Genomic DNA, 18,452 nt, shown 5'->3' with positions numbered 1-18,452 from the left:
ACAACAAGACTATATGATGATCAATTCTGATGCACGTGGCCCTCTTCAACAATGAGATGATTCAAACCAGTTCCAATTGTCCAGTAATGAAGAGAGCCATCACCCAGAGAGAGGACTGTGGGAACTGAGTATGGACCACAATATAGCATCTTCACTCTTTCTGTTATTGTTGCTTGCATTTTATTTTCCTCTCAGGTTTTTTTTTCTTTCTAGATTCGATTTTTCTTGTACAGCAAGATAACTGTATAACTATATATATATATATATATATATATATATATATATATATATTGGATTTAACATATTTAACATGTATTGGATTACTTGCCATCTAGGGAAGGGGGTAGGAGGAAGGAGGGGAAAATTTGGAACAGAAGGTTTTGCAAGGGTCAATGTTAGAAAAATTACCCATGCATATGTTTTGTAAATAAAAAGATGTAATAAAATTTTTTTTTCTAAGTCAATAACCATTGATTGGGAGATAGCTAAACAAACTCTGGTATATGAATGTAATAGAAAATTTTTGTACAATAAGAAATAGTAAATGTAAACAATTTCAAGAAGCAGGGAAGATTTATATCAATTGATGCAGAGTAAAGCAAGGAGAACTAAGAAAATAATACATGTAGCTACAACAATATAAATGGAAAGAGTAACAACAAAGAAGAAGAAAGTAAATGACATGTAACTATAATGCCCAAGTTGTTGTTATTCAGAAGTATCAGCCATAGCCAACTCTTTATGAGTTTCTTGAGATCCCCTACAGTTTCTTGAGAAACTGAGAGTTTCTTGAGAAAGGTACTTGGTTTACCATTTTCTTCTCCAGCTCATTTTTCAAATGAGACATGCAGACAGAGTTAAATGACTTGCCCAGAGTCATACAAACTAATAAGTTATCTAAGGCCAGATTTGAATTCAAATCTTCTTGACTCCAGGCTCTATCCACTCTACCACCTACCTCGACCTATAATTCCAAGCTTGGCACCCAAGAACTCCTTGCCTTCTTTGAAGAGGTTGAGAATTATGGGTGCAAAACATTGTATTAGGCTCGATATAGTGACCCTTGGTCTACCTACTCTGATAGCAGTTATAATGGTTCAGTCTCTTCACTATGGAGATTTTTCTTTCAAGCCTTAGTTGCTTGAGTAGAATATTAGGATCCAAGCTTTGCATGCTTTTATCATCAACCAAAGATACCCACTCTGAATAGCAACCACTTCTACTTTGGTGGAGTTGATTTAGCATTAAACACTGGCCATGAAAACCTTCAAAGTGTCAGGGAAAAAGGAAACCATCTGATGCTGTTTGGTTCATATATGTCTCCTCTAGAGGGTCAAATCTCTGGCACCACTCTCTACCTGAGGATAACCCAACAGAGTGACCCTTCCCCTGCTCAAGTTATGAAAATGTGCAGCATAAACCTTGTTGTTTTACCTGCTTCCTACCACTGAGATTCTGGCCCCTTCCAAGCTCAGTATGTCACAGGAATTCCTTTTGATCTTCCCATCCTTTGGCACCTTGTCCAGATTTAGCTTATAACCCCCCCAAAAAGGTCCCAAACTCCCAGCAATCACACTTATTTCCTTGGACATAGGAAACAAAGGGAGGAGCATTAACTCTATGTCCCAAGAGGAGGCATTCCTATGTTTCTAATCAGCAACCCTACCTCCATGTCCTTCAGTTCTCTTCTCCCTCCCCACTTCACAAGTAGAACTGGCAGGTGTTGGTTAGCTTTGCTAAATGACTTCCCTTTGTATTCTTTAGTACAAGGAATGATTTGGTATAAAGTAGGACAGGATGAAAGGATATTTGGAAATGAAGGGGGAAAATGTTTTTAATAAAAAGCCCTGAACCTGGAGTTAGAAAACCTAGAGTCAAATAGCATCTCTGACCTTGGGCCAATTATTGCAATTTATAGTTCTAACACCCTCTAATCCATCTGGGTAGAAGGGAAAATGATTTGCTCAGGTCATAGAGGTGATGCTGCCAGAAGCAAGATTCTAGATTCTAGCATTTCCCAATCTGAGTCTAAGTCTCTTTTCAATACCGCTTCTTCTGTTGCACTCAGAGTACTTTATACTCTGTCCAGCCTTCTTGTATTCACTCATGCCATTATTTCCCAACCCCTCACCTTCACCTCTCCAAATTCCACCCATCCTTGATCCAGCTTACTTATGTCCAGGTTTCCTCGTTGGAGATTTGACCTTTATTAAACCTCTATAGTCCTTACTTGGGACCACATAACAGATTTTATTAAATTGTTCTCTAGTACCATCATATTTAAACACTGCTTTTATAAAGACAAATTAGTCTTATTTCTTCTACAGACAATTAGTTCCTTGAGAATGGGATACTGTCTTATACTTCTTTTGGATGTCCCAGAGTCATGACATAGTAGTCATTTAAAAAATATTCACTGTTTTACTTTGACACTCAGAAGAGACAGGAAGAATGGAAGGGATTGTTTGGGCAAAGTGAGGGCATGAGTCTCCCTTGGCTGGCAAACAGGAATAATGAGAGCAAAATCTTGGAAGTATTTATTCATAGAATTTAGAGCATAAGAAATCACCTAATCCAATCCCCTTCATTTTATAATGAGGCAACCTGAGGCCAAGTGATTTGTCCAAAATCCAAGGTAAGTAGCAAAGTCAGAGCCTTTGAACCCAGAGCTCTCTATGGATGGTGAAAGCACCCAAAGACCATTACAAATAAGGTTCAGGGGTAGGTAGGGGTAGAGTAGATCAGTGAGACTCTAGACATGTGTCTTAGGCTATCTCATTGCATAGCTATTTCCCTATTTTTCTGCTTTTGCCAAAACAGAACTACAGAAGCACCTTTGGCCCCCCTGAATTTCTCTGTATTCATTTCCATTCCCAGTGCCAATCTCTTGAGGTAATGATGACTTTGGAGTAAAGGGGTCACTTGGTACCTCAGTCCAGGTCAGTGGACTCTAAGTGCCTTACACAGTTGTTAAGCCTCACAGAAATCTGTGATACTCCTAATATGACATAAAGCAAGGGGAGAGGGAAATGTGCAGGGAAGATGGGCTAGGATTTATCTCTGGTCCCTGTTCCACAGATTCCTCTAGGGAAACACACAGTGGAGGAAACCATATTTCAATAGGAGTATCATTGAGAATCAATTCTGGTTCTCTTTTCTGTTAAAGAAAAAGAGATGGATGGAAAAAGAGGATGAAAAGAGGAAACAGGGAAGGAAGGAAGGAAGGAAGGAAGGAAGGAAGGAAGGAAGGAAGGAAGGAAGGAAGGAAGGAAGGAAGGAAGGAAGGAAGGAAGGAAGGAAGGAAGGAAGGAAGGGAAGAGAAGGGAAAGAGAAGAGGGAGGAAGGAGGGGAAGAAGAGGGAAGAAGGAAGAGAGGTTGAGGAGGAAGAGAGGGAAAAAAAGAAAGAAGAAGGGAGGGAGGGAGGAAGTAGATAACTGAAGATAAAAAAAGACATGGACAAAGGGAGGGAAAGAAAGAAGGACAAAGAAAGATACAAAGAGAAAAAGAGGAAGGGAGAGAGGAAAAGGCAAAAAGGAAGAAATGAAGGGAGCAGGAAGAAGAAAGGGAGAGAAAGTAGGGTAAATGAAGAGATTAAAAAGAAGGGGAAAGGAGACTAGGAGAGAAAGATAAGAAATTAGGAAGTTGAAATCAAAACTAAGAAAGAAGGGAAATGATGAGAAGCAAAAAGATACACAGGTGCAAACAGACAATAAATGAAACTTAAAAAAAAAAAAAGAAGACAGAAAATAAAGAATAAGGGAAGGCTTGGAGTGACTGGGAAAGTTAAATGCTAAGAAAGACAGGCTGCAGAAGCCCCCTCTGCAGCCCCCTCAGCTGCTCACGCCCACCTCCCGCCCCCTCCTCCCCCCGCCCCCCGGCTCACCTTGTCCGCTGACTGTGAGGTCCCGAAGAAGATGGGGATGAAGGCGAGCCAGACGATGCAGGTGGTGTACATGGTGAAGCCGATGGGCTTGGCCTCGTTGAACGTCTCGGGCACGCCGCGTGTCTTGATGGCGTACACGGTGCAGGTGACCATGAGCAGCATGCTGTAGCCCAGCAGGCAGATGAGGGACAGGTCCGAGATGTCACACTTGAGGACGCCCCGGGCGAAGCGAGGGTCCAGCGTCCGCTGGTCCTGGAAGTCGACCACCGAGTGCGAGGGGTCCACCACAAACCAGACGCAGATGCCCAGCAGCTGCAGGGAGATGAGGCTGAAGGTGATGGCCAGCTGCGAGGCGGGGCTGATGAAGCGCGGGGCGCTCACCGACCGCTTGCCCTGCTCGAAGATGCGGTAGATGCGGTTGGTCTTGGTGAGCAGCGCGGCGTAGCTGATGCTCATGCCCAGCCCCAGGAAGACCCTGCGCAGCGAGCAGGTGCCCAGGTCCGGCTCGGCGATCATCAGGAAGGTGGTGGCGTAGCACAGGAAGATGCCGGCCAGCAGCACGTAGCTCAGCTCGCGGCCCGACGCCTTGACTATGGGCGTGTCGTTGTAGCGCACGAAGGTGACCACCACGAAGAGCGTGGCCGCGATGCCCACCACCGCCAGGAAGAGCGGGAGCACGGCCCAGGGGGAGCCCCACTCCAGCTTGACGATGGGGATGGGCTGGCAGCCCGTGCGGTTCTCGGTGGGGCGCATGTTGTACGGGCAGGTCTTGCAGGTGTAGCGGTCCTGCTGATACTGGTAGCCAGTGCACGGCTCACAGTGCCAGCAGCACGGGATGCCCTTCACCGTCTTCTTCCGCTCGCCCGGCTGGCAGGGGAGGCTGCAGATGGAGCTGGGGAGCTGCTGGCCCCCGCCTGGCCAATGGATGCGCTCCATCTAACAACAGGGATCAGAGAACCGCACAAGCTTAGAACACAGAGCGTGAGGACCAGAGGGAGCCCAGAGACAGCTAGTCGGGCTTCAGCGTTTGTAAAGGGAGGGAAAGACTAAGATCCAGAGGAGGGGAGGGACGTGACAACGGGTCACAATCACTAAGTGGCCCATGGATGGAGAACCAACCAAGAGGAGCAGCATTCAGATTCTGTATTCATACTGTGACCCTGAACAAGTCACTTTTACACTGGCATAATCAGGAGTTCCTACCGTCAATGAACTCATAAGTGCACTAAAAATTTAAATGTTTTTCTAAACCAATGGAACTCAAAGTTTTATGAATCTGAAGTTTTATTTGCATTCCTCCTTACTCTTAGAAACAGTGTGACTCCTGATATCTTTACAGAGTTAGCACAGTAGATAGAGCACCAGGCTTAGACTCAGGAAGACCTGAGTATGTGACCTTCTGTTTGCTTCAGTTTCTTCATCTGTAAAGTGGGAATAGTAATGGTACTTACCCCCAGAGGTGGTTATGAAGATCAAATGAGATAATAATTGTAAAGCTCTTAACACAGTATCTGGTACATAATAGGCACTATATAAATAGTAGCTATTATTATATTATTATAATAAATAACTTATTATAATATTAACTTATTATAATAAAAGAACTTAGAGGCTTTAATCTATAAGATCAAATAATTAGGCCACATATTTCTCACACTTGGTCATCAGAAGTTATCAGCTGTTTAATGTTGGCATTTTCACTTTTTAAATGTATTTTTAGGGCAAAAACATGATTAATTAGATCTTATACTATATGCCTGCTCACTCATTCTCAGTTAGGCACATCTGGAAATGTCATGTGTAGAGGGCTGAAACTATTGAATTCAATGCACTGAGGTTGAGACTGTCTAGCGCTTGAGGGTAACTACTGATTGGACAATACTCTATGGGTATATGCTTGGGAAATGGTCCTTTCCACTATCTGTACTGGCTCAATGATTGGTGTATAGAGGATTGTAGGAGGGACTAGGGGGTGGAGTAAATAAAGCTAGCCAGGGACATACATTTGGCGGGAGGCAAAGGAGAAAGGCTTGTGGAGATTCTCTTCCATCCTGTTCAATCCTGAGTCTAAGAACAAGAATAAAGACGGACTTTTGCTTATCCTGACTCCGGCTGATTCTGGGGTGTCCTAGATGCTAGTCGTTACAGTCATGGAATTATACAATGAGACACCACTATCACCACATGGTAAGATCTATCTGAATTTCAGCCAATGTGCCTAGGAAATAGCTTCTTTGGAAATCAACATTTTTAAAAGGATGGGGAACATAACAGTAACAATTATAGTGCCACTGGTTCTGGAATCATGGATGTCCAATGGAGCATCTAGTCAGTTCCACTTCCAGTCTTCAGGCAAGGCAGTCATTATTATCCCTATTTTATATTATTCTCCTTATCTTACAGATGAAGCAACTAAAGCCCAAGAATATGAAATAATTTGCCAAAGGTTATACAGTCACTGGGAAAGTTGGAATTAAAACCCAGGCTGAGTATTGAACTATTTTGCCTCCTCCCGGAAGAGAAAATATAGAGGAGTCCCTAGAAAAGCTAAAGACACAGAACTGAGGAAGAAAGAAGAAGACAGTGGATGATTTAAATAAAGTGTGGGGAGAGGCTTTCCCAGGGTACTAATGATGTCACAGCCTGACCCTTCCTAATTTACCAATATAGTGCCCTCTCCCAGCTCAGCTGATACATACCCACTCCCTCCAGGACCAGCCAAGCTTCCTTTCTTTTGAGATGAGATGAGATTTTGAGATAAGAACTAGGTCTATAGAAACTTAGGAGAGAGGGAAGAGTTCCTTTTCCCAAAGAATTCAAAGCACCTGGCAGATCCCATCTTGAATTTTGCTTCCTAGTCCCCATTTCTCAGGAAAAAAAAAACAAAAACGGAAATCCAAAGTTGAAATCATCCATCTGGACTTTGTAGTGAGTCTTAATAGAACTCACAAATTTCAACTCTGAATCCTGATTCTGTAACCAATTATTTCATCCTTTCTTCATCTTTTTTTATTGTCATCAGGCCTGTTAGATGACTCCATCCCTGATCTACTACCCTATCATAGCCCTGGTAAAGGGAGGACCCACTCTGACTCCAAAGTCCTCCTGTTCTTTGCCATCCTTGCCATGTTCCTTAATACCTGAAATTCTAAACTGAATTTCAACTGACCATAAGAACTTCATTTATTTGATTTTATACTTTATCTCCTTTTAAAATATAAATCTTCCTGGAATGGAAGAGGCCACACATTAAGCAGCTGTTCATCCTTTAAACCTCAATGTGAATCAGGTGATCAGATTCTTTCCTGGGGAAATAAGGCTTTATTGGAGAGTAAGGAGACCTCAGTATCATAGATTTAGAAGGAGATTTGTACAATGTCACAATCAAGTACTGACTCTAATGCTAGTTTGTTTTCCTCTGTACATTACATTTCCATCTAGATAATAATAATAAATAACTAGCATTTATATAGTGCTTCAGGGCTTACAAAGGACTTTACAAATATTATTTTAGCTTCCCAGAAACCTTGAGACATAGGTACTATTATTGTCTCTATTTATGGTTGAGGAAACTGAGGCAGACATAGAGTAAGTGACTTGCCTAGGATCACCCAGCTAGTGCATGAGACCAGATTTAAATTCACCTCTTTTTGACTGTAGGTCCAATCCAAGCTAGATGTCCCATAGTGACCTCCAATTCAATATGTGCAAAACAAAACTCATTATCTTCTCTCTAAAACCCACCCTTCTTAATTTTTGTCAAGAGCACCATCACTCTTCTAAGCATACAAATTCATCTGTGCCCTCTTTATTATCACTCACTCCTTCTATCCAACCAGTCCACAAGTCCTGTTGATTATCCCTCCAGCACTTCCAACCATTCCCTTCTCTCTACTCTACTCTCTATTCAAAACTCAACAATTAATTTGAGTCATTATCTCTTATCATATCATCTCTTGGCTAAATTATAAACACTCTCCTAACTGGTCTCCCTTCACCTAGCTTCTTCTCTCTTTAATCTATTCTCCACCCTGCTGCCCAAATTTATGTTTCTATGATGTAAATCTGACAGCATCATTCTCCTGCTCAAGACATGTCAATGACTCCCTATCGGTTCTAGGATATAAAACAGGTTGCCTGTTTGGGACTCCAAGCTTATCTTTCCAAGCTCATTACATTACTTATCTCATGTTTATAATCTCATGTTTATATCTCATGTTTAATAAAATTAGTCTATTTGTTTTTTCTCCTGAGTAGAGACTATGGCTGATAGGCTGGAGAGGCAAGAAAGATCAGGCAGAATTATAAAAGTGGGATTCTTAAGGGGAAAAGTGTTTGCTAACTTTACAATTTTGCCTTTGGGTGAGAAAAAAGCAAAATTGTATGGTCAGGTCTGGGTTGACAGCAACAGAGCTAGGTCAAAAAAAGAAACATCCCTGAGCCTGTTGAAGCTTGATGGGACATAGGGAGTGTTGTGCACAAGATCTAGGCTAATTTCTCCACCTCTAATCCTTTCATCTTTAATGAACAACACTTGAACAAGCCCAAGGACAAAGAGGGGTTAGAAATAAGTGACAGGTTCCCACTCATGTGCCCTTCTCAACTAGAACAGGAGAGGGAAGAAAAGAAGGAAATGGGTTTAAGGAGACTGACACCCCACTTCTTAAGCTGAAGAAATTAATAAATGTAAATAGCTCATCAATAGCTCAAGGCCTCTTCTAGGCCTGTGTGAGGATTAAATGAGATCATGTATGTAAAAAGACTTTGTAAATCTGAAAGCACTATATTGAATGTTCCTAAAAGTCTTACAGCAGATTTAAGCTTAAGTCTGCACTAAGACTCTTGGAGACAACCTATATAAATGTCAGTAATTATTATTATCGTTATCAGTTAACTTAGTCTCTCCCGTATCTGGTGAAACTTTGAGTTGCTTTCTTTGTTTGTTTTTCAATCCATACCATGTTTTGACTGGATTAAGTGAAGAGATATCTCCAGATCAGGAAGAAGAATAAGGAAGCTGAGGAGGAAAAGGAAGGGGCAAAGAGGATTTTCACATCCCAGAACATAGGAAGGGACTAGCAATGGCTAAGACATGGAAGGTATTTTTCTAGCATATCTTAAAACTAGAAGAGACTTCAACTAGGTGGCACAGTGGCTATGATGCCAGGCCTGGAGTGAGGATGATTCCTCATCCTGAGTTCAAATCCAGCCTCAGACACTAACTAGTTGTATGAACCTGGATGGTCACTGTATCCTGTTTGCCTCAGTTTCCTCTACTGGAAAATGAGCTAGAAGAGGAAATGACAAATTCTCCAGTGTCTTTGCCAAGAAAACCTTAAGTGGGATCATGAAGAGTCAGACCTAACTGAAAAATGATTAAACAACAATCCACCCTAGAAATGGGAAGTGACTTGCCCATAGTTATACAAGCTGATGGCTGAACTGGAATGGAAACCCAGGGAGGGACTGATTTCCCCATAAGATCTAAAAGTGTTTCTGTTAAGGAATGTAAAAGGTTCATGAAAAGGGGCTGGGATTTAGCTATGTAGGTATTCGTTTTCCTCCTGGGGCAGTCCTTTATATAGATGAGGACCTACCCAGCTAAGGAGCCAGGAACCACCCTGCTGTTCCTCCACAGAGCATCTGAGTCCCTCCTTGCCACCCTACCAGGCCCATCCCATATCTCTTACTTTGAGGTGCAGGTGATCTGTCCAGGAGCCGATGACTCTATATTCAGGGGTAGCATTCCGGATCTGATACTGATAGATGTCATAACGACCAGGGGCATCTCCATTCTCATTGAAAGTGACCGGGGTCCCAGCAATGCCTGGGGAAATGGAAGGGTATTGTTGGAGTCTGAGCCAATGGTGTACAGGGGGAAGCAGGATTGGGTGGGCCCACGCTTAGATTCTGGGCTGAGACTGGGTTGGGGAGTACTGGTTCATGTTTCTTGAATTCCTAGGCCTTTAGAATCATAGATCTAAACCTGAAAACTCTCATGTTACAGATGAAGAAAGCAAGGCTTGGAGAAACGCTTTGCTCAAGGATAAATAGGTAGCAAGTGGCAAGGCTGACATTTGGACCCAGGTTTTTGGACTTCATGTTGTTGCTGCCCCACAGTACTTTTCAAGGAACAGACCATAGAGAACTCCACCCACCCATTGGAAAGGCCCAATCCAGAAGCTTCTCTAAACTCTAGCAGGGGTCCTCAAACTATGGCCCGTGGGCCAGATGTGGCAGCTGAGGACATTTATCCCCACTCACCCAGGGCTATGAAGTTTATTTAAAGGCCCATAAAACAAAGTTTTTGTTTTTACTATAGTCTAGCCCTCCAACAGTTTGAGGGACAGTGAACTGGTCCCTTATTTAAAAAGTTTGAGGACTCCTGCTAGGGAGTTTGGGAACCTCCTCACTATCTGAGAAAACAAGGGAACATTTGGAAAGAGTTCCTCATTAAGGTTTAATGGATTCTTTTTCCCACCCCATCCCCACGAGCCCAGTTCAACCCAGCATGCACCTGGCCTAGAAGGAAAAGTTGAATGGCTGTCTTCAGGCTGCTCCAATCTTGTCTAAGTTTATTGCATTTGATGGGCACCTGTAGTGATTGGCTTTGACACCTCCTGACATTCAATTGTGTGTGAAAGAGGGGGGGAGAGAGAGGAGCTCAAGGAAGAAGGGAGGGAGGCTGGAGATGGATGGATGTACAGAGCCCATTTCCTCAGCCTCACTCAGTATGTTCTAAGGAACTCCAGGAGCTACTTTAGCTAGTTGCCTAAGCTGGGTAAGAGGGCTTGTCTTTTTCACCTGTGGTCTCACCTTCTGCCAGGTGTCCCCATCCTAGAGGTCCCCATCCCCTGCTCCCACCCAGGCCCAACCTCAGCCCAGATGGGCCAGCCTCACCTGAGAAATTAACGTTGCGAATGTATTTAAGCAGCTCCACACCATCCACGGGGTCCATGCGGGGGCACAGTCCCACCCTTCCAGGGCACAGGTCTCGGTGCATAGCATGCAGAGCATGGCCCATGGCATAGACAGCATCGATCACGAACTGCACCTTCCCTTCCTGCTCATAGGATGAATCCTGCCCAATGCGCTCTCGATCTGGAACACAGTTATCCAGGGGATCCCAGCTGAGATCCCGGGAATCCCCAGACCTCACCTCCCTAACCCCCACTGATCTCCTTCTTAGAGGACTAGGATAGATTCTAGTCTAATCCTCTCTTTAAAAATAAAATAAAATAAAGGGAAAACTGAGCCTCAGAGAGGCAGAAATGGCTTTCTCAGTTTTTTCTCATCTGGAAGTTAACAATGGAATTGAGATAAGACTCCCCAGGCTCCCTGGCTCCCAGTTGAGGATCCTCCTCCTCTTCCCACTAGTGCTACCTAAAGAAGCAAGGAACAGAACTGATTCCCTAAATACTGTCTTCCAAGTTCTTTGGATTTTGGGAAAGTAACCCAAGGCACTGATTCTAATGCAGTCCTGTCACCACAGGACAATGTAAAGAGAAGGAAAGCCCTGTATTCTACCTTCTTCCATTCAGAAAAGATTGTTCTCAATTAAAACTCACTCTTTTAACATTTCAAGTCCTTTAGGAACTTTATTCTGCATACCTAACTCTGTGCTTTTTTACACATAACATTCTACTTTTCATCCTACTGCCTGGATTTCACTCTTTTCTTATCCCTTATCCCTTTTCTTATCCCCTTCAGAGAATGCCTAGTTTCCTTCAATGTCCACCTCAAACACCATCTTCTAAAAGAAAGTCTTTCCTTTTTCTCCACTTGAACTACTAGGGAAGTTACTTTACATTTAGCGAGAGAAGGCAGGATGGTATAGTGATTAACATCAAGAAGATCCAATTCTAATCCTGCTTTTGACACTTACTAGATGTAAGAACCTGGAGAAAACATTTAATATTTCTCAAACTCCATTTGCAATTTGGCACCACACTGTCCTAATAGGTGCATGCTTTATCTGGCCCACTATTTTCTTCAAGGTCCATCTATGTTTAATTGTATTCCCTAAATCTGTGGTCACCTTTTCTCTAGTCACCTTATCTCTAAGAGTGTGCTCTCAACTCCTCTTTACTCCCTTTTCCAGTTGGAAACCATGATTTATCAATTCTGACATTGGTCCTGGTAAAGGTATGTCAATCTACTCTTCTGTGGCTCAAATTTACCATTCCTATAATTTTCTGGACCAAAATATACCAGTCACCATTTTGTGTATTATACCCCTTCGCTAGAATCTAAATCTAAAATTTACTGGTTTTGCTTTGTTAAGTGTGTATCCCCAGCTGTTAGCACAATGCTTGGCATATGATTCAATAAATGCTTCTTCATTCATTCATTTTCTACATTTGTAAAATGGGGATAACAAGAGTGCCTACCTTATGGGATTGTGAGTTATCAAACAAGAAAATATATGCAAAGCACTTTGCAAACCTTAAAGTATTATATGAATTTTGTTATTATTATTACTTTTTATTATATTTACTGTTACATGTTATATATTATATTTAAATATAATATATATAATCACAATAGATTTAATATATCATTGCTATTATTATATTTATATTATATTGTTCAACTTAATATTATATTGCTATATTTAACACATGTTAAATGTTAATTATATTGATGTTATAATTTAATTATATTGTTATTATTTAATCCATTTATCATTAATAATAATATTATTAGTTTTTAATATATTTTATATAGCAACTTTTCCAGAATCATCCAAACTGAACTTGAATTCACAAAGTGAGGCTGGAGCCCCACAGAGGAGGCTGTTATCTCAAGTTCATAGAATAATCCTGTAAGTCACTACTCCTAACACTGTAGCTCATAAGCTCCCCCTGTGTACTTCCCATTAACAATCAGTTAGTAGATTCAATTAAGTGCTTATGTTAGACATTAATAAAATGGAATAGAAAGAAAGTAATCAAGCATTTCCCTCTAGATACCTGAGCCAGCCTCTCCCACAAAGACACACAGTCTTAGAGAAAAGAAAGAACATGAGTTTCTAGCACAATAATGGTAAGGTAAAAATGGTCATGACAACTCACACCTCTTAACAATCCTGTCTCACTTAGCAGAGTCCTCATGAAGTACAGGGATCTCTCTTAAGCTGGGCTGGCTGCTTTTAGGGCACAGGGCATCTTCCCTGCACAGCTGCATTCTTTACCACTTTTAGTCTCTGACTGAGCTGGATATATTGCCCTCTTTTCAGCTCTTTCAACAAGAATAGTGGCTCACAACCTAGGATTGGCAGGTGTCCCTCCTCTGATTCCCCGGGAGTCGCAGTTCTTCTGGGCAAGAAGTAGCCTCTTAAATTTGTCCATTTCTCCCCATTCAGAGTATGGTTCCCTCAGTGAGGAAATCCATCTTTATTTATGGTGACCAACAGATTAAATTCCCAGATTCCTTACGGGATCTTATGCAAATAAGTGTCTAGGGAACAAACATATGAAGGCAATCTGGGCCCCAAGCCTTTGCTTAGGAAGTTGAGCTACTCAAGCCTTAAACCCCTGCTAAGGGCTGGAATACTTCTATTACACATCTGAAAGGACTTCCCTTTTACATTTCACTTGATCTTTATCCATTCTGACCTCAGTTTTGTTTATGTCTGATAGTCCTACATCTGCTTGTATTTATATGTATACATGTTGTCTCCCAGTATTCCATAAAATGTAAACTCCTTGAAGGAAGAGATGAATAAAATTTTGTCTTTGCAATCCCAGGGCCGAACTCAAAATCTGCCTCACAATTGAATATAATCAGAGGTATCAATTAATAAACACCCATCAAGCACCTACTACGCGGGAGGCACTGTTCTTTCAAATGGTGCTTTGGAAAGAGTCCTGGACTAGAAAACAGAAGACCTGGGTTCAAGTCTCAGCTTTGTTACTAATTCACTGAATGGTCTTAGATTTTCTCCCTCTGTATCTCAGCTTCCTCATTTGTCAAATGACAGTCCCCAATACCTATGTCTCTTTTCCATATGCCTAGAAGTCAAGAAATCAAGTATCTTTGCTCAAATATTCTTCTGCTTTCCTGCCCCCCAAATCCTTCTGCCCCTACCCTTTTCACCATAGCTATGTTCCCCTTCATTACAGTTATAAGTTCCCCTCCTGCCAAGCCTGGCAGAGGACTGGCTGGGCAGACACAGTAATTACGCAGGACAGCTGCCTGCCTTTCTCTGTCATAACCCCTCTTGATGGCTTCAGAAATATGTTAATCATTTAGCAAAAGACACCAATTAATGTAGCACACTGGTAATTAAGGTGGCGGCAAGGCCCCCTGTGGCAGACTCAACAGCTAGGACGACAGGACATAGGCTCTGGGTTTCAAGGACACAGATTAGTTCCCAAAGTGCTAAGGGTCTCATCCCCAGTGAAGGTTTAGGAGTTGAACAAAAAAGAAGCCTAGATTCTCTAGGGACCCTAGAAAGAGGCTACCATTGGCCTCCAGGTGCTTCCACCAGCACAAATCAAAGAAGTGAAATGTGAAAAACTCCTGGGGATTTTTTGTGAACAGAAAGCTCTATTAGTCTTTCTGTCATTAGTAATATGACCTTTGCTGTTCAGTCTCATTTCAGCTATGTCTGGCTTCTAGTGGCCCCATTTGCGGTTTTCTTGGCAAAGATAATGAAGTGTTTTGCCATTTCCTTCTTCAGCCCATTTTACAGATGAGGAAAATGAGGCAAACAGAGTGAAGTGACTTGCCCAGATTCACACATCTAGTAAATGTCTGAAGCCAGATTTGAATAAAGGAAGATGAGTCTTTTGACTCCAAGCCCTGTGGTCTACCCACAGCACCACTATTATTCTCATCCCATTAGAATATAAACTCTTTGAGGGTCAGGGATAGGGTATAGCTTCTAGGGGAGATATAACAGTAATCCTGAGGTCCCCTAAACTTAGAGTGCTGTTGTTCTAATCATCTATCAATGATTCTAGTCTTCTGGCCTTAGGAATACTATAGTATAATAGTACAAACACTGCTGACAATAGATAATTTATTAGTCAGTGACAAGGAAGTTCCTGAGACAATAGTGAATAGACCACCTCTCAGACCTACCTATAAGCTACAAAATTAGCAAATAAGTAACATGAAGCTCTGGTCTCTAATTTTGTTCTATACATTTATCTTCTTACTCCTGATTCTCTGCTAAATCCTTTTGGAACTTAGTCCGCTTCAATTCACCTTACAATTATAATAAACTTTGCCCCTTGACTTGGAGACAGTTTCAAGCCTGCAAATTCTTTTACAACACCAGTCTGTAACCCCAACCTTTGGGGCCTTCTTTTGAACCTCTACATCAGGACTGTCTTTTCTTTTTTTATATATATAATTGTATCTCTAATACTAACCATAGCCTGGCATGCAATAATCACTTAATAAATGCTTGTTGTAAAAACAAAGACTTGAGGAAGAAGAGAGTTGATAGTTGTTTTTTCTTTTCTTTTTTTTGCTGAGGCACTTGGGGTTGTGACTTGGCCAGGATCACACAGCTAGGAAGTGTTAAATGTCTGAGGACAGATTTGAACTCAGGTCCTCCTGACTCCAGGGCTGGTGCTCAATAGTTGTTTTTTCTTGATGGAATGCAAGCTCCCCAAGCACAGGACTATTTCATTTTTATTGTTGTATCCATTGGGCCTAGCACGGTGCTGAATACTTAATGGATGCTTAATAAATGCTTATTAACTAATAAATATTTTGTAATGGAAGCCTGGGGTATGGTCCTCTGTAGTACTAATATCATCTTAGATGGTCTAGACATTTACCAAGTTCCCATTACAATCTGAAGAACTGTCACATTGGAAGAGAGATTAGACTTCTCTTTCTTGGCCTCAGAGAGAGAATTACAGAACAAGTGGTAGTTGGCAAAGGACAGGTTTTGTTCTACATACAGAAAAACTTCCTACTCTCAATTTGTCTAACAGTGGGTTTTACTACTCTCTGGTTTTCATTAGCTATGTGACTCTAGGCAAATCATTTCATTTCTAAACCTCTGTTTCTTCTACAAAATGCTTATAATCCTATTTGCCTACCTCACAGAATAGCTGTGAAGAAAATGTTTTGAAACTATTATGTACATATGTGTTAGCATTGATTTATTTCTAACCCACATTCAACTTACTGCATTCAAGTCAGACCAAAAGTGTATAGCCCAGTCCAGAAGACAAAATTTGGGAATTCCCTCCAGTCTGCCAAACCTCCCAGAAAGGAGATATTTTAGAATCCCCCAGCAATGTCTTATCTCAGTTTGAATGCTGCAGGCAACCTGCCAAGGGCATCCGGGCAGGGACAGCCTACTGTGGATCTGATCCGGCCTTGGGGATAGAAAACACAAACGTACAAGCACTGCTGGAAACCCAGTGGAAACTGCTGATTTTAAAATCAGAAGACCTGAATTTTAACTGAAATGCTGCTATTTATCATTAGCATGATCATTACAATAAGTCATAATCTTCTCAGCCTCTACTTCCTCCTTTGAAAAATGATAGTGCTGGGTTAGATCAGGAGGTTAAGAACCTCAATCCATGAACTTGTGGGTGTTTTAATATATTCTGATAGCTGTATCCCAATAGGATTGGTTTTCTTTGCAATTTTATGTATTTTATTTTATGCTTTTAAAAACATTCTGTATGAAGAATGACATGTTTTAACTTAGATTGCTTATTGTCTAGGAGAAAGAGAAGGGGGAAAGAGAGAGAGAGAAATTTGGGACACAAGGTTTTGCAAAAATTAATGTTGAAAAATATCTTTGCATGTATTTGGAAAATAAAATCCTATTAAAATAAAAATAAACATTCAGGGAAGGGAGCCATAGGTTTCACCAAGCTGCCAAAAGTATCCATAGCACAAAAACATTAAGAACCCCTACCCTAGACCTTTGTCAATGTTTCTTTTTTCTGCTTTACCCACAAGGCAGGGGGTCCTTAACCATTTTGATGTCATGGACTCCTTTGGCAATTCGGTGAAGCCTAGGACCCCTTCTTACAACAATGTTTGTTAACTATATTCATAAGTGAAGGAAATGTTAAATTCCAGTTTGTTCATTAGTGAAAATAATATAATAATATCACTTTTTCCATGCAAGTATCATGATTATGGTCACACAATTAAAAACTCTGGAGTTCTGAGTCTCCTGGTTTTATGTCCAATATTCTTTTCACAAGGTCACACAGAGCTGGAGATGCCCTGTCTAGAAAGGTCTTTAAGGATCAACTAATCCAACTTTTACATCTTCCAGGTCAGGAGTCAGCAAAGGACAGCCCAAGGACCAAATCCAGACCACCGCCTGCTTATGTTGGTCCTTAGGCAATTGTAGCTTCCTTACTCTTGTTATACAGGTTACATAGCTAGATAGCAGAACTGGAACTAGGATCATAGCTTCAGTCTTAGAAGGACACTCAGAGACCATCTGGTCCATTTTATAGATAAGAGAATTGAGGCTCAGAGATGACACAGGTAGTACGCACCAGAAACTGGACATGAATCCAGGTCCTCTGATTCCAGAGGCTCTTTCCACTGAACCATAATGCTTCCCAACCTTGAATCTTGCCTCTTTGTTCCTATTTGAATCTTAATTCCAGAGCTCAAACTGCACCACCCTCAACCTCTGCCTAGTATCTTTTTTCAGTAATTTATTCTATTTTTAATTTATGGAATAAATTAAACCATTTCCATAACAGTATAATAAAAAGATGATTGTATATGAAACTGCAAATCTACTATGTACAACTTGCTATTCCTTTTAAATATACTACAAAGTTATCATATAAATTTCTTTTTTTCTCTTCCCTCCCTCTTGTCTTTATGCCCTATGTCACCAATAGACACAAATACATGTGTGTGTGTGTGCGTATGTGTGTGTGTGTGTGTGTGTGTTTTTATGAGAGAAAGAAAGAGAGACAGAGACAGAGAGAACCTGAGATCCAAAACTTACAGGGAAATGATTCCTGAAAAAAAAAGAAGAATGGGATTGTGCCACAAACAGAACAAAATTGGCAGATGGGGCCTTGTAAGAATCCATACTCCAAAGATGTGTCATCTCAATTTTCTAAGCAAAAAAAAATGTGGAAACCAAAATCAATATCCAAACGTCTTTATGTCTTTGAACCTCAAGGCAAGAAATCTGGATTCAAATCTCAATTCTAATATTTATTTATTGCTTATGTGACTTTGGTCAAATCATTTTGTTTTTCTGAGCCTCTGTTTCTTTATTTGTCAAAAACAGATACTATAACATTTATACTATTTACCTCACTGAGTTTGTTAGACAAAAACTACTTCGTATACATGACAATGCTATAGTAATATAGGACATAAAACCAGGCCTCCTTGTGAGGGAAGACAAAGGAAGCTGGTTTCTGGGACAGGGGCTTGGGGGTAGCAAGTTCCCTAGAATCACAGATCCTTAGAGTTGGGATCAACTCTTTTGAACTTCCTTATTTCTGTCACAGGTACTGGGTCATCCTCCCAATCACACAAGTTTGCAACTTCAGTATCATCCTCACTGTTCTTTGCCCCTTATATCAAATATGTAAGGAAA

At 41.2% G+C, this 18,452-nt stretch overlaps 1 protein-coding gene across 4 annotated transcripts in view; it reads right to left on the bottom strand.

The window, feature by feature from the left end:
• Window positions 1-18,452, bottom strand: part of GRM4 (glutamate metabotropic receptor 4) — a 314,992-nt gene that overhangs the window by 31,998 nt on the left and 264,542 nt on the right. For all 4 annotated transcript variants that reach the window (XM_031965046.1, XM_031965049.1, XM_031965048.1 and 1 more), the window contains exons 7-9: window positions 10,784-10,984; window positions 9,574-9,710; window positions 3,884-4,819 (exon numbers count right to left, since the gene is read on the bottom strand). In XM_031965046.1, the coding sequence (XP_031820906.1) occupies window positions 3,884-4,819; window positions 9,574-9,710; window positions 10,784-10,984 (1,274 nt within the window). The remainder of the gene's footprint in view (window positions 1-3,883; window positions 4,820-9,573; window positions 9,711-10,783; window positions 10,985-18,452) is intronic.

Source organism: Sarcophilus harrisii, chromosome 4 (assembly GCF_902635505.1).
Source record: "Sarcophilus harrisii chromosome 4, mSarHar1.11, whole genome shotgun sequence".
Classification (NCBI taxonomy): Eukaryota; Metazoa; Chordata; class Mammalia; order Dasyuromorphia; family Dasyuridae; genus Sarcophilus; species Sarcophilus harrisii.
This window is presented reverse-complemented; position numbering and strand designations above follow the sequence as displayed.